We start from the raw sequence: 17,618 nt of genomic DNA on the forward strand, positions 1-17,618 counted from the left end.
TTTATCGGTTTGAAATAAGTAGGAATTTTGTGTAGCCAAAGGACTCTGTAATTTTTCAGAAACTCCTGCAATGTAAGGTACTGCTACTCCTCTCCTTTTTGTATCTTGAGATTTTTTGGTTTCTTCCCTATTCTTTCTTTCGGACATTTGTTGAATGACCACTGATGGTACCCACAGTGAATGAGTGCTCTCCTGATATGTTTTGACTCATTTTCTCTACCTTCAAAGCTAGTTGGTATTAGTTTAGCCCTATGGTGGAGGGTTCTGATAACTCCTAGTTTGTGTTGGAAAGGGTGGTTAGAGTCAAAAAGTAAGTATTGGTCAGTGTGCATAGCCTTCCTAAAGACTTTTGTTTTTAGCGCTCTGTCCTCTTTTATAATTATTTTACAATCCAAGAAGGCTAGTTGGTTCTCTTTAATGTCCTCACGAGTAAATTTAATGTTGATGTCTACAGAGTTGAGGTGGTCTGTGAAGGATTGAATTTCTTGTTTTTTAATTATGACAAAACATATATCTTATCCACATATCTAAACCAGTGTCGAGGTTTTGTCCCCGGTAATGATGTGAGGGCCTGTTTCTCCATCTCTTCCATGTACAGATTAGCCACTATGGGTGAAACTGGTGAGCCCATAGCACAACCATGAATTTGTTTATCAAATTTCTCCCGAAATTGAAAATACGTAATATGAAGGCAGATTTCCAATAAATAGTTCGCTGACGAAGCCTCTTGGATAGGAGGCAAAACGTCCGAAACCTTCAAATTTGCACAGATGACGGCTGAAGAAACCTTCTCATGTTGCGTCTCTTGAGGCTTGGAGGCAGGACTCAAGAGACGAGGGAAAGCGGGGTTTCGGATCCAAAGTACACCGCGAGACAGATACTTGTGAATCAAGAAAAGTCTTTACTGTGAGCATGTGCACAAACAAAACCAATGGCGATGAGTGAGGGAAAAAGAATGCAGACGTGACGGAAGGGAAGTCGCGAGGTTAGCTTTCTGAATACTCCGACAGAGACTGTATTGCGCGATCGGTAGATATAGTCAGAAGGCACAATCAAGGGAATGACAAACAGCTGTGGGAACCCAGGTGCGTGATGATGGGAGGGGCCGTCTTCAGGGAGCAGCGGAGGAGGTGACAGGAGGGGCGGGGCGCGCCCAGGACGGCGACGAGATGTGACATCTCATCGATGGACCACTCCTGTACGACTGAGGGATTACACAGACTTTCTGGGATTAATTAATTATTATTAATTAATTATTAAAAATAATTAAGTCCATGAGCTGAGGTATCACTGTATGTGAAACAAGAGCTGCAAAAGTTTTTTTCTACTATAAACATGTCAGTCAATTTTGAGCATTTTGGCAGTTCAGTTTGGCAGGTTAAAATCACCCTACATTGTGTTCGGATCGTTTGTCTTCACCTGATCGGATCGCTTGACTTACTTCACCTGATCGGATCGTTTGACTTACTTCACCTGATCGGATCGTTTGACTTCACCAGATCAGATCGTTTGACTTCACCTGATCGGATCGTTTGACTTCACCTGATCGGGTCGTTTGACTTCACCTGATCGGATCATCTAAAATCACCTGATCGGATCGTTTGACTTCACCTGATGAGATCGTTTGACTTCACCTGATCGGATCGTTTGACCTAACCTGATCGGATTATTTGACTTCATCTAATCGGATCGTTTGACTTCACCTGATCAGATCGTTTGACTTACATCACCTGATCGGATCGTTTGACTTCACCTGATGGATCATTTGACTTCACTTGATCGGAATCGTTTGACTTCGACTGATTGGATCATTTGACGTCATCTGATCGGATCGTTTAACGTCACCTGATCGGATCCTTTGACGTCAACTGATCAGACTGACAGATCTCCTGAAGTCACATCTGAAGTCACGTGATCAGATCGTGTTATGAACGTGTTCAGATCGTGTTAAGAGCGTGTGAACATGCGTTTCGTGTTAGTATAAAAAGGCCAGTGTCTAAGTTATCTTTCCTCACTTTTTATTTTTACTCTCTACACGTTTAGATGAGCCTTGGTTTTTTTGTTCAAGAAAATAAAGCGAACATTTTTTTTGGATCAACGATGACAGCGTCGTCTTTTTGTTGTCATTCACGAGAAAGGAAATGAGCTGATTTAGCGACAAGAGGAACTTAAGTTGCCGCTACATATACAGTGATACCTCGGATTACGAACGCTATAACAAAAAAACTTTTCACTTTACGAACTTTAAATTCGCAAGAATATAATATTGCCATACAAACGATTTTTCAGGAAACACACGTAATGTGTCGTCCGCGAACGAGCCGGTTGTTGGAGCTCGTAACATGGAGCTGGAAAAAGCACCAGACTTTTTTGTCCTCTATTCCTCGGACCCCAGTCTTCGGTTAAACCCGCACGTGATTGGTCAAGATCCGTAGTAGAGAAGGGAGGGAGGGGACACACGCAGCACTGTGTCCCCTCCTCCCTTCAGGGAGCAGGGGGAGGGGTTACAGGAACAGAAACACACACACACGAAAGGGAGACGACAGAGCTTGAAACAAATAACAAAAGTGAAAAAAAGTGAAATGGTGAGAAAATGGATAGAAAGAGAGAGTAACAAAATGGATAGAAAACTGTGAAATTTGGACTCGTTTCAACTTTATTGATAGTTCATAGGCAGGGTGTAGACTGCAAGGTTAAAATATCCCATCAATCAGGCTCCACAAATAACCCGCACAAGCCATCTGTACAATTTGATGAGAACATACAAGCAAGGGAACCAGCTATTAATGGAGTTTCTAGTCTAGTGGGTCTGTCTGCATCTGTTGCAATATCACAACTTCCAAGATGTACAACCCAGAGCTCCTTGAGACACTTTATGCAAAAAGCTATCCATTTGTTCTTTTGACTTCAAGACGGCGCCGCGAGAGTGGCTGCCTTTCCAGCAGCTCATGTATTTCGTTTTTCTACTTTCATTCCTTTCATCACTTTGCTGCTGTGAAATGTAAATTTCTCCACTGTGAGACTAATAAAGGCATATCCAATCCAATCCAATCCAATTCCATCAATCCATCAACGACCATCACAAAGGTAAATAAAATGACTTTATTATAAAGCCCAGTTTATTTATTTTTTTCATTACAATACCATAGCACATTCATTATACGTAAAATACGGTATATTGTGTGTAGTTTTAAGGCACATTTAGTTTTATGGGGACCTCGGAACAGATTATTCTCATTTTAATGGTTTAATGGATTAGTGCACGTTTGTCGAGCAGACGGTGGCGCCAAATAGTGTCAGGAGTGGCGGAACGTCAAGGCCTTCTCTGATGGCCTAAAAAATATCTGAATCATGGACTGATGTTAATTATATTTTGCCCAGGAATTCTTATGAAATAATTCTAAATTGTTTCCAGCTTCCTTTCATTAGTTTTCCCGTGTTGCGCTGCTTCCAGACGTGTGCTTTCGTATTTAAGTATTTTTAACCTTTTTCAATTATCTCGGGGCACACTCCCAGCTGAAAATGTGGGGGAAAAAGTATTAAATGTTAATGTATGCTTTTTTTCCCACATTTTTTATTATATTATTAATAATTAACATTATACCAGACACAGCATACACAAAACACATAATGTGCAATATGACAGGTCATAACATATTGTTAATAACAATTAAATTATATATATATATATATATATATATATATATATATGTTATATTGGTAATACAGTGAGACCTCAACTTACGAACGCCTTATAATACAAACTTTTCATCATACGAACGTCAAATTTATGAATATTAAGCCTCATAATAAGAACTATTTTCATCTTACGCACTTCGGTGGAAGTGTGTATACATAAATACATAATCTTCTGCGGAAGAACACGAAAGCACACGACCTTCGGCTCTGGCGGAGTGATCTTCGGCAACCGAACAGCGCTCCAGCCGACGCTACTTTGCACATCCCCTCTCATTGAATGCAAACGTCCATCGCCTCCTTGCAGCTTTTTGCTTATACTTTTACGATTATGGCACCGAAAAAAAACCACCACAGGCTCGTGTTCAGCCCAAGAAGAAACACAATAAAATCACCGTCGCTGAGAAGAAGGAGATAATTGAGAAACACGAACGACGTGTGTGTTTGTGTGATTTAGCGACAGAGCGCGGCTATGCTAAGTCCACCATCGCTACCATCCTTCGCAACAAAGAAGCTATCAAAGGTGCGTCTGTTGCAAAAGGTGTTTCCATGCTCTTAAAGCGACGGTCTCGGGCAATCGATTCTATTTTATGCGAGAAAGCACGGCTAATTCACGCTGATATCGCCATGCGCCAACCTGGAAGTTCGGCGCTTATTCAGGATTTTAAAGCCCGTAACGGATGGTTCGAGAACATCTGAGGGCGAGGAGGAGAAGGCAATGTTGGCAAAGTGGAATGATGTGCAGGCTTTTACCGAACAGTTTCATCCAGAAAAGACTGGCTATGACAATCATCAACATGATGAACGATAATGTGATGCCTCAGCCTCGTAACACCTTACAAGTCAGAAAGCAACAGGTGTCAATTAAGAGGTTTTTAATCAGCAAAAAGAATGAGGAGTCTCCAAAGAAGCAAAGAGAAGCCACACCAGAGGTTAAGTTACCAACAGTCCTTATGGAAGGTGACTCTCCTTCCATAATCCATCAATGACCATCAAAAAGGTAAATACAGCTTTATTTTACAGCACAGTTTATTTCTTTAATTACAGTCCTCATGTAATGTGCCAGAGCGGCCCGGTAGTCGAGTGGTTAGCACACCGGCTGCACAGTGCAGAGGTCGCCGGTTCGCGTCCCGGTCCGGCCTCCCTGTGTGGAGTTTGCATGTTCTCCCCGGACCCGCGTTTTCTCCGGGTCCTCCGGTTTCCTCCCACACTCCAAAAACATGCATGGCAGGCAGATTGACCACTCCAAATTGTCCCTAGGTGTGAGTGTGAGAGTTACTGTTGTATGTCTTTGTGTGCCCTGCGATTGGCTGGCAACCAATTCAGGGTGTCCCCTGCCTCGTGCCCGAAGGCAGCTGAGATAGGCTCCAGCAACCCCCGCGACCCTAATGAGGAATAAGCGGTACGGAAAATGAGATGAGATGTAATGTGCCTCTCTTTCCAAACAGCAAGTCCCTTTGACCTTCGACCTACAACGCCATTCCATCAAGTCATCAATGACCATCACAAAGGGAAATAAAGTGACTTTATGATACAATGCAGTGTATTTCTTTAATTACAATACCGTAGCACATTTATTATGCATAGGATAAGGTAGGTTGTGTGTAGTTTTAAGGCTTATTTAGTAGAAAAGTATATTTTATGGAAACCCGGGAACGGATTATTCCCATTTTAATGGTTTCTTATGGGATTTTTTTTTTCGAGATACACACTTTTCACCTTACACACTCTGTCTGGGAACCAATTAAGTTTGTAAGTTGAGGTCTCACTGTATAAGCTTTTTTTAAAGGTTGAAGAATGATGTTATATTATAACATAGGATTTAACTTAAACACAAAGAAATAAGTATTTTATAATCTTTCATATTTATATTTACTCAGTGTGAAACCTGGGCCTGTTTGGACGAACAAAGAGCCAAAACCACACTTCCGATGTCTGCAGACATCTCATTAATACGTCTGGAGATTGTGTTATCTGAGAAAGGGACTTTGGCTATTTCTTTAGCTGCTTCGGGTCCGAGCATCTCATTTACAATGACTTTGCAGGCCGGGAGTATCAATTGCTCTGCCACAGTGTGGGACTTTTTTGATTTAGCCACAAGTTCAGCGACGTGGTAGCTAGCTTTAAGGGCTCTCTCGTTTACTTTTGTGGTTTTTGTCATGAACATTGCCTGTTTCCCCGTTTGTTCACGCAGGCGAACAAAGTATTCCACATTTTTATTTTGGACTGAGGGGCGTTTCGTTTGGAGATGGCGTTTAAGCTTACTTGGGACCATAGCGCTGTTGGATAGCTTTTCACCACAGACCAAGCACAATGGAGTCGGTGCCGCTGCATCTCCGGTAAAAGTAAATCCAAATGAAACAAAGCTTTTGTTGTATTGCCTCACGCCAGAAACTTTGCTCGACGTCACTGTCTTTGCTTTTTTTTTGACCTCCATCCATACTAGGGCCTTCATTTGGGTCCGGGTTTTGTCCAGGGTCCACTTCTGAGTCAGCATTTTTCCTCTTCAAAAACCTCTCCATCACTTTCACCGTCGTCCCCGCTAGCCACAATCTGCACTTGCTATCCATGCGTCGCTAATTCGCTTGTCTCAAAGCGAATTAGTGACGCACAACTACCCGCTGTTTCCACCTGCTGGTATGGAAGAGTACTACATGATTACTCTGCCAGGCGCTAGACTGCACAGGCACACAAATCGGATAATTTCCCGCGGCACACCTGACAATATCTCGCGGCACACCACTGTGCCGCGAGATATATCAGCAGTGAGGGGGTGGGAGGGTTAAACATTAAAGAAACAGGCAGACAACAGAGAGAGAGAGAGAGAAAATGGAGAGAAAACAGTGACATTTGGACTTGTTTCAACTTTGATAGTTGAAAGGGAGACTGTAGACTGCAAAATTAAAATATCCCATAAATCAGGCTCCACAAATAACCCGCACAAGCCATCTGTATACTTGATGCAAAAAGCTATCAACCCCGCTAAACAGAACACAATTGATGATGAACTAGGTAAAATGATCGCAGAGAAAGCACCTACAAGGGATCATTCCTCAAGATGGTGAAAGAAGAAGGCTACATTCTTCATCAACTGTTTAATGCTGATAAACCAGACACTCCATTCCATTAAGCCATCAATGACCATCACAAAGGTTATTGAATGACTTTATTATCCAGTCCAGTTTATTTCGTTGATTATAATAGCATAGCACATTTATTATAAATAAAATAAGGTATATTTTGTGTAGTTTTGTAGTTTTAAGGCCTAGAGAATTGGAAAGTAGAAAATTATGTCTTATGGCGACCTGGGAATTCGATTATTCTCATTTTAATGGTTTCCTTTGGGAAATTAATTTTTGGGATACACACTTTTTTCCTTACACACTCTGTCTGGAGACCAATTAAGTTCGTAAGCCAAGGTATCACTATTTTTACATCACGAGAGCCTGGGAGCATCACCTACCTCAAAGGTCTATCTACCCCGACAGGCGAAGTGGCCGTACTCCAGCTCTTGCAATCGCCATCGTCATTGTCGCCGTTATTCTCCTTGCGCAGCGACGTTGCGAAATAGGCGCGCTGGTTGCACTTGTTGGGCAGGTACTGGTTGAAGGGCATGGCTGTACGCGGCTCGCTCACGAAGGTGCGGCGGGCCAGCATGTCGTCCTTGTAGATGTCCGGGATCTTCCGGTACGCTGGGCCGTCCGACTCGGAGTCGCTGCCGCGACCTAGTAAGAGGATAAATTATGTGGATTAAAAAAAAAAAAAAATATATATATATATATATATATATATATATATATATATATATATATATATATATATATATATATATATATATATATATATATATATATATATATATATATATATATAGATAGATATAGATAGATAGATAGATAGATAGATAGATAGATAGATAGATAGATAGATAGATAGATAGATAGATAGATAGATAGATAGATAGATAGATAGATAGATAGATAGATAGATAGATAGATATTGTGATGTCACGAGAGGCTGGGTCCTGGAGGGCAAATACATTCCCCTAAGATGGCATCACCCAGAGAGAGCTTTGGCCCCATCTGGTGAAAGGCAGCAATTCAAGCCCCACACCTGTGGCTGATCACGGATTGCTGCATGGAACTCATCGCCAGTTGGAACCATGCGACACTGGATTTGGACCCTTGCTAAAGGTGGCGAGGCGACCTAGGAAGGACATCAAGAGGGGTGAGGACTAGAAACACATGGAAAAGAACTCTGTCTTCAGTTTCATCTCAGAAGAGACTTTATTATGATTTAAGTATTGGAAGAGACGCTATTCTTGCCTTTCTTGCCTTTGATGAGAAGCTTTCTTCCGCTGACGAAGCCTCTTGGATAGGAGGCGAAACGTCCGAAACCTTCAAATTTGTTCTATGCACGCACGGAGAAAATTACATGCAAACAGGGTCGGATATATCGATAGTCCCGGTTATATCGATATTTTTTCGGACTCCCTTGAATATCGATATAACGAGACTTTACTGTATATCATGGCAAGAATGAAAACTGGGCAACTAAGAAACCGATTACAACGGCTATGTGAAGTACCACCTGAAAGTCTCATGGAAACTGTGAATACAGCACTGAGAACGATCCCGACCGGAACGATCACGGAAACCAATGAGCTGATATACACCTCAGCATCAGTGATCCTAGAGATGCTCGGCTACAAGAGCAACCATGAGAGCCACGAGATTCATTACCCACCATGGAAAAGACGGTTGGAGGCCAAAATCAAGGCGGCTCGGAAAGATCTGAGTCAATTGACGGAGATCCAGAGAGGTGTGAATAAAAGGCCAATACCCAAAAGGTACATGCAGATAACCATACCTGAAGCACTCGAAACTGCCAAACAAAGGCTCCAGGCCTTGTCCAGTCGCCTAAAGAGGTACACGAAAGAGAATGAGGCCAGAAGAATAAACAGGCTGTTCGCAACACAACCTGTGAAAGTGTATGCTCAGTGGCAGGGTTCTAACAGCAGAGCAGACCCTCCAAGGCTGGAAACTGAAAGATACTGGAAAGGTATATGGGAGAAGGAGGTCGCACATAACAGCAGTGCACAATGGCTGGTGACTCTGAAAGAGGAGCACAGCAATCTCTCTGAACAGAACCCAGTTACCATCACAGCGGCAGATGTATAAGGAAGAGTCTCAGGTATGAAAAACTGGACGGCACCAGGCCCGGATATGGTCCACACCTACTGGCTAAAGAAACTCAAAGCTCTCCACGAGCGCCTAGCAGCACAAATGAACCAGTTGCTGATGGATGGGACCCACCCAGGATGGCTAACGGAAGGGCGAACAATCCTGATCATGAAGGATTCCTCAAAGGGTGCAGTTCCTTCCAACTATCGGCCAATAACCTGTCTCTCCACAACATGGAAGCTCATGTCAGGCATCATTGCGGCTAAGATAAGTGGACACATGGATCAATACATGAGCAAAGCACAGAAAGGCATTAGTAGAAATACTAGAGGTGCCAAACATCAGCTGCTGGTTGACAGAATAGTCGCTCAAGACTGCAGGTCCCGACATACCAACCTGTGCACAGCCTGGATTGATTACAAGAAAGCATATGACTCGATGCCACACACATGGATCACTGAAAGCTTGGAGTTGTTTAAGGTCAACAGGACCCTGAGAGCCTTCGTTGCAAACTCGATGAGGATGTGGAAAACCACACTTGAAGCCAATGGCAAGCCACTAACGCAAGTGTCCATCGAATGTGGCATATATCAAGGTGATGCACTCTCCCCACTGCTGTTCTGCATAGGACTGAACCCCCTCAGCCAGATAATCGCCAAGACAGGCTATGGATACCGCCTCAGAAATGGAGCTACGATCAGTCACCTCCTCTACATGGATGACATAAAGCTGTATGCTAAGAGCGAAAGGGACATAGACTCCCTGATCCACACAACGAGGATCTACAGCAGTGACATCGGAATGTCATTCGGGCTGGAGAAATGTAGTCGGATGGTGACTAAGAGGGGCAAGGTAGTCCACACTGAAGGGGTCTCACTCCCTGAAGGAACAATAGCAGACATTGAAAACAGCTACAAGTACCTCTGTATACCACAGGCCAATGGCAACCTCGAACTAGCAACAAGGAAAGCGGCTACGACCAAATACCTCCAGCGAGTGAGGCAAGTCCTCAGAAGCCAGCTCAATGGCAAGAACAAGATCCGGGCAATAAACAGCTATGCCCTGCCAGTGATCAGATACCCTGCAGGAATAATACGGTGGCCAAAGGAAGAGATCCAGACCATGGATGTTAAGACCCGAAAACTCCTCACCATGCACGGAGGGTTCCATCCCAAGTCCAGCACCCTGAGACTGTACACAAGCCGTAAGGAAGGAGGCCAGGGACTGGTGAGTGTGAGAGCCACTGTCCAGGATGAAACATCCAAGCTCCATGAATACATCAAAGAGAAGGCTCCAACGGATGATGTACTCAGAGAATGTCTCAGACAATGGGGAACAGAGGATGAGGTGATGGAAGAGGGACAATCATGGGAGGAAAAGCCCCTACATGGGATGTACCACCGAACCATAGCAGAAGTGGCGGATCTCAAGAAGTCCTATCAGTGGCTAGAGAGGGCTGGCCTAAAGGACAGCACAGAGGCATTCATCCTGGCTGCCCCAGAGCAGGCCCTGAACACCAGAGCCATCGAGGCAGGGATATACCACACCAGACAAGACCCAAGGTGTAGGTTGTGCAAAGAGGCACCTGAGACAATCCAACACATAACTGCAGGGTGTAAGATGCTGGCAGGGAAAGCCTACTTGGAGCGCCATAACCAGGTGGCTGGCATAGTCTACCGAAAAATCTGTGCGGAGTATGGATTGGAAACCCCAAGGTCAAAATGGGAAACACCTGCCAAGGTGGTGGAGAATGACCGAGCAAAGATCCTGTGGGACTTCTAGATACAGACCGACAAGATGGTAATGGCCAACCAACCAGATACCGTGGTCATAGATAAAGGGGAAAAGAAAGCCATTGTCGTGGATGTAGCGGTCCCGAGTGATGGAAACATCAGAAAGAAGGAACATGAGAAAATCGAGAAATACCAAGGGCTCAGACAGGAGCTGGAGAGAGCCTGGAAGGTAAAGGTGACAGTCGTGCCTGTGGTGGTCGGAGCACTCGGGGCAGTGACCCCCAAACTCGACGAGTGGTTGCAACAGATCCCGGGAACAACATCGGATATCTCGGTCCAGAAAAGCGCAGTGCTGGGAACAGCACGGATACTGCGCAGAACCCTCAAGCTTCCTGGCCTCTGGTAGAGGACCCGAGCTAAAAAAAATGGGGGACATACACCACCCATGGTGGGTGAGACGCGGATTTTATATATATATATATATATATATATATATATATATATATATATATATATATATATATATATATATATATATATATATATATATATATATATATATATATATATATACACACGTTGTGACATCAGTACGAAGCGTCATCATCCTTGACCGGGGTAGATACAGTGAAAACATGCTCACACAAATGAAATGTCCTCATCCATCCTGGAGCCTCCGGTGCGCAGGTGTTTCCCTCCCCAAAGGCAAGCTAACATACAAATTCACCACAATAACAGAGAAAATAGTGAATGTGGGTTTTTGAATGTGTGAAAGTAAGTGATTAGCATCAAAATTGCTATTTAACAGTATTGAACGGTATTGATTTGAATAGGCTGCCACTGAAATTATTTGTTTTATATAAATCCATAAAGTAACTTGGGATTCTGAAATATTAAAATGTCTCAAACTCACGACAGTCAGTGTGATGAGGTGCAAGAGCATGAAAATGCCGAAAGGGCATATGAGGCAAAAATAAGAAAATCCTCTCGTCAAAGACTGTTAACACCAAAAATGCAGGAACTAAAAGAGAAAGTGTTAATTCAAGAGGAAGGCAAGTTGAAAGCTACATGTGAGAAATGGAAAGGACATGTTAGAGAGACCCAAAGAAGGTTAAAACAATGGTGCCCTAAGCAAGACCTGTAGGACATGACAGGTGAAATTGAGAAACTTGAGGCTGAAATAAAGGAAATATATGACAATCTCCGAAGCCAGACAACACCGAATCAAGAAATTAGGAGAATGGTTGATGCATGTGGTAACGGCAGACTTACTGCACATAATGAGATTCCGCCTAAAAGAAGATGAAGGTGATTTCGATGCTATGGCAGAAAACAAAAAAAATGCATGTCCTGCGCGACAATGAATATGCCAAGTCCATATATGGTTCCACTGTCTCCAAGCTTAGAACACCCAGTGTCAACGACTCGGAGCACATGTCCGAGTCACCTAGCATTTCCGTAAAGAGGGCCGAAATGGCGGCTCTATTGGCTGCAAAGGAAGCAGAGATTGAAATGGAGGAGGCTGTTGAAGCTCAACGTCAGCGGTTGAAAAAGCTTGAAAATCTGAGAGACATCAAAGTCATGAAGGAAAAGTTAGGTGCGTTTGACGAAGAGGAAATGAAACAATGATATGTCACCAGTATCCCCATACATACCAAAGATAATGATACATTGCCTTTCCACCACCATGACCCATGCCATAAACCGCTAACTGAGACATTGGTTCAAACATTACAGGAATCACTAGTTTTGAGTTGTCTTCCAAACCCAGAGCCTGCAGTATTCTCAGGAGATCCTCTGAAATTTATTGAGTGGAGTAGAAGCTTCAAAGCTTTGATAGAGAGGTGGTGCTCAAATCCTGCTGATAGATTGTATTACAGTAAAGTCTCGTTATATCGATATTCAAGGGAGTCCGAAAAAATATCGATATAACCGGGACTATCGATATAACCGACCCTGTTTGCATGTAATTTTCTCCGTGCGTGCATAGAAATAGTATCGATATAACCGGGACTATCGATATATCCGATATCGATATAACGAGACTTTACTGTATTTACAAAGGTACATAGCAGGGGAGGCGAAATCTTGTCTAGAAGGCAGCTTTTATCGAAGAGACGAAGAAGCCTATCAACAAGCATGGGATCGGCTTAACACCAGATATGATAATTCCTTTATTGTGCAGAGAGCCTTCAGAGAAAGGCTCAATGGATGGCCAAAGATTGGTGGGAAGGAATACACCAAATTAAGAGAATTTGGTGACTTCCTGAAAACATATAATAATGCTATGCCACACATAAAGGGTTTGCAAATTTTGAACGACTGTGAGGAGAACCAAAAAATACTGCTAAAACTACCAGATTGGGTGACATCCAGGTGGAACAGTCATGTCACTGAGCAGCTAGATGAAGGTAACGATAGTTTCGATAACTTTGTGTCGTTTATATCAAAGGCAGCACGCATTGCTTCCAGCACCGTCTCTATATAAAGGTAGGGACTCAAAAGCTAACACATTTGCGACAAAGTTGAGAATCCCAGACCCACACATCTATACAACAATGCAAGCAACCAATGAGAACAATCTACAAAGTGCCAAAAATTCAGGCATATGTATATGCTGTGGAGAAGAACACTCTACATAATTGTAAGAAGTTTATGGGAATGTCTTCAGAAGAAAAGAGAACATACATCTTCCAAAATGAGCTATGTTTTGCATGCCTGAGAAAGGTTCACAGTTCCAAGCAATGTCGAAATAGAACAAAGTGTGGAGTATGCCAAAAGAGTCACCTAACCGCATTACATGAAGATCGTTCTCCAACGGAGACGCCTTCTACACAAAACACCACCACAGAAAGCACATGCTCATTACCTTGCTCTCCGAATGCAAGTGATGGTCAGAGTACATCAATGATTGTGCCCGTCTGGATTTCATCACCTAATGCAACTGATATGGAAGTCCTAGCATATGTGCTCTTGGACACACAAAGCAACCACACGTTTGTTGATCAAGAATTATGTGCAAAGCTGAAGGTCGACATGGATCCGTTAAACTGAAACTCTCCACAATGATGGGAAGGGTCTCAGTCGTAAAAAGCGAAAGAGTTTGTGGACTTAAAGTAAGAGGATTTTCTACAAATATTTCCATTGACCTACCTCCAGCCTACACAAGAGACTTCAGACCTCTCGACCGCACACATATTCCTACCTGCAAAACAGCCTCTTCATGGAAACATCTTGTCGACATAACTCAGGAGATACCCCCTCCGATGGATTGTGGCGTATGACTATTAATCGGCTATGACTGCTCCAGAGCCTTGATTCCAAGAAAAGTCATAACGGGAGGTGACTACGAGCCTTATGCTGTCAAAAATTTACCAGTGCAAAGAGCGCCTGTTTTAGATTGATGAAGGCCATTTCGGCCTCCGGGCTCCATTTCAGCAATCAAGATTGTTTTTTGGTCGTCAATTCTGTCATGGGGGCTGCTATAGCAGCAAAGTCAGCAATAAAGCGTCTGTAGTAGCCAGCCAGGCCTAAGAACGACCTCACCTGCTTCTTGGAAATGCTGTCAAAATTGATTTTGGCTGGAGTATCGTGGGAAGAACAGCACAATGTATGAAGGCAGGAGATGTGACTGGACTTTGTTTTCGAGTGTCTGTCAAAGAGTTGCCCTCCTTAACACCATCAGCCGTCCTTAAAGCCCTTGAGTCTGATTTTGCAGACACAAAAGTAGGTGAAAAAAGCACATCTCAAGACGACATTCGCTTTCTGCAAATATTAAAAGGAGGCCTCCAACGAAACGAGTATGGCCACCTCGAAATGCCACTGCCCTTCAAAGCACGACCTCACCTCCCAGATAATAAGGTGCTTGCTTTAGCGAGACTAAACCAACTTAAAAGGAAGTTGAACAGAGAGCAGAAGTTCAAAAGTGACTATCTGAAGTTTATGGAGGGCGTCATTGAAGCTGGTGATGCAGAGAAAGTAGAGAGGCAACCAAAGCTCGGCAATCTTTGGTATATCTCTCATCAAGGTGTCTACCACCCTTGGAAACCGAACAAGATCCGTGTGGTCTTCGACTGTTCTGCAAAGTACAAAGGCTCCTCGCTGAATGACCATCTGTTGACAGGACCCAACCTGACCAATCACCTCACAGCTGTGCTATGTCGTTTCCGTAAACATCCCATTGCAATCATGTGTGACATAGAAAAAATGATTCACGTTGTAAAGGAAGACCGAGACTATCTGCATTTTCTCTGGTGGGAAAATGGAGACTTTAACTCACAACACACAGAGTACCGAATGAAGGTTTTGGAGCATCATCCTCCCCAGGCTGTGCCAATTATGCCATGAAATGTCTTGCCAAAGATAACGAGCAGCAGTTCCCCAATGCAGCAAGCTTCATTCTAAATAATTTCTATGTTGATGATGGACTCATAAGCGTGGAGACAGTCACCGAAGCGAAACAGCTTGTGAGGGAAGCTCAAGCTGTGTGCAAGAGGAAACCTGCACCTCCACAAATTCCTTTCCAATAACAGAGAAGTGCTAGATTCAATCGAGGTATCAGAATGTGCTGTGAACATGAAGAATGTCGATTTTGGGCCTGACGATTTACCAGTGCAAAGAGCGCTTGGGATTAGATGGAAGATTAAAACTAGATAAAAGACCCACAACACGAAGAGGGATTCTCTCAATTGTAACCTCTTTATATGACCCTCTCGGATTTCTAGCCCCATCCATCCTTGAAGGAAAGAAGATACTACAAGAAATGTGTCAGAGAGGACCTTTGGACTGTCAAGGTGGAAGTCGTGGATAGAGGATTTAAAGAACCTTGATCAAATCAAGATTGCAAGATGTTTTATACCGAACGGGTTTGGCAAGGTACAGAGAGTTGAGCTTCACCACTTTTCTGACGCTAGCAGCCAAGGGTATGGTCAGTGTAGTTACATCCGGTTATTAAGCAATGATAAGGTGAACTGCTCCTTCGTCATTGGCAAAGCGAGAGAAAATATCTAAGAATTGTAGATTTCATTGTTTGTTTGGATGACATTAAAATTGTCTAGCCATTAAGGATACATCAGGACTATGGTGAAATTACTGTTGATTATTTGATGTGCATAAGTCATTTTGTTTAGGAATGTTATTTCAACAGTAATTTGGTGGGAGTGTAACTGACGGGTATCTTGTCATAATAATAATAATAATACATTTAATTTACAAGCGCCTTTCTGAACACTCAAGGACACTTTACAACGAAGACAGCACACAAACAGTAAAATCATGCATAAAACAATAAATGATAAAACAGCATAATAAATTAGACCATGTAAGCAAGTTTAAACAGGTGGGTTTTCAGGTGAGATTTGAAAGTAGGAAGGGAGTCAATGTTACGGATGTTGGGTGGAAGTGAGTTCCAGAGTTTAGGAGCGGAGCGGCTGAAAGCTCTGCACCCCATCGTTGTGAGACGGGCAGAGGGCGTGTAGTGGTGGAGGGAGGAAGAGGATCTGAGGGCCCGAGAAGGAATTCAATACGGAGTTTAACAGGGAGCCAGTGGAGCTGTTGGAGGACAGGGCTGATGTGGTGAAATGAGGGGGTTTTTGTGATGATCCGGGCTGAGGAATTTTGGACTAGTTGGAGTTTATGGAGACATTTTTGATTGACCCCGAAAAGAAGTGAATTACAATAATCGATACGGGAGGTGACGAGACTGTGGACGAGGATAGCAGTGGTGTGAGGGGTGAGAGATGGACGGAGACGATTGATATTGCGGAGGTGAAAATATGCAGACCGGGTTATGTTATTTATGTGGGAGTGAAAAGATAGTGTGCTATCAAGGATGACACCCAGGCTCTTAACCTGAAGGGCGGGGGACACGGTAGAATTGTCAATGGTGAGAGAGAAACTGTTTGCTTTGTGAAGGGTGGATTTTGTACCGACAAGGAGAAGTTCAGTTTTTTCGCTGTTTAGTTTTAGAAAGTTATGAGAAAACCAGGATTTGATTTCTGAGAGGCAAAGTGTAAGGGATGCAGGTGGAAGAGAGGCGTCGGGTTTACTGGAGAGGTAGAGCTGGGTGTCATCCGCGAAGCAGTGAAAATGAATTCCAAATTTGCGGAAGATATCACCAAGGGGAAGAAGGTATATAATAAAGAGAAGGGGCCCCAGGACAGAACCTTGGGGCACACCAGAAGACACAGGGGAGGACCGTGAAGTGAATGACGTAATTTAGATAAACTGTGAGCGGCCAGTGAGGTAGGAGTCAAACCAACTAAGTGGGGTGTGTGTCACGCCTAGAGTGGAGAGTCGGTTGAGCAGGATGGGGTGAGAAATGGTGTCAAAGGCCGCAGATAGATCAAGAAGGATGAGAATAGAGAGGGAGCCGGTATCTGCTGCTATGAGAAGGTCGTTCGTGATTTTTATGAGGGCTGATTCAGTGCTGTGGCGGGGACGGAAACAAGACTGGAATTGTTCGTAGAGGTTATTGTGAGTGAGGTGAGAGTGGAGTTGACAGGCGACGGTTTTTTCCAGAATTTTTGCGATAAATGGAAGATGCGAAATTGGACGTAGGTTATTGAAATCATTGGGATCTGAACCAAGTTTTTTCAGGATTGGCGTTACAGCTGCGGTTTTGAGAGGGACAGGAACAATTCCAGTGGACAGTGAGGAGTGAATAATAGCTGAAATAAAAGGGAGGAGAGAGGGTAGACAAGATTTGATGAGGACAGTAGGGAAGGGGTCAAGTTGACAGGTGGAATTCTTGGACTTGGTGATGAGGTCACAAAGTAAGGAGGGATGAGGGAGTTCAAAAGACGACAGGAGTTGATAGGGAGTAGGAAGGTTGGGGGAGGGGGGATACAGAGGAGCCGAGGTGCTGGTGGATCTTGTTGATCTTTTCAGTGAAAAACAGAAGTAGTGCGTTGCAGGTGTCTGAGGAGTGAAAGTGTGGGGGGAGAGAGATAGGGGCTTGAATGATTTTGTTGTATAAGGAAAACAGAGTCTGTGAATTCCCACTGTT

The 17,618-nt window shown here is 43.5% G+C and overlaps 1 protein-coding gene across 13 annotated transcripts in view; it reads right to left on the reverse strand.

Annotated features, from left to right (window-relative positions):
- LOC148902477 (LIM and calponin homology domains-containing protein 1-like) overlaps positions 1–17,618 on the reverse strand; it is a 196,247-nt gene that overhangs the window by 92,676 nt on the left and 85,953 nt on the right. For all 13 annotated transcript variants that reach the window (XM_088991062.1, XM_088991071.1, XM_088991066.1 and 10 more), the window contains one exon: positions 7,160–7,421. In XM_088991062.1, the coding sequence (XP_088847188.1) occupies positions 7,160–7,421 (262 nt within the window). The remainder of the gene's footprint in view (positions 1–7,159; positions 7,422–17,618) is intronic.

The sequence above is a fragment of the Hippocampus bargibanti genome, linkage group LG02 (assembly GCF_051943395.1).
Source record: "Hippocampus bargibanti isolate YZ-2025 linkage group LG02, ASM5194339v1, whole genome shotgun sequence".
NCBI lineage: Eukaryota > Metazoa > Chordata > Actinopteri > Syngnathiformes > Syngnathidae > Hippocampus > Hippocampus bargibanti.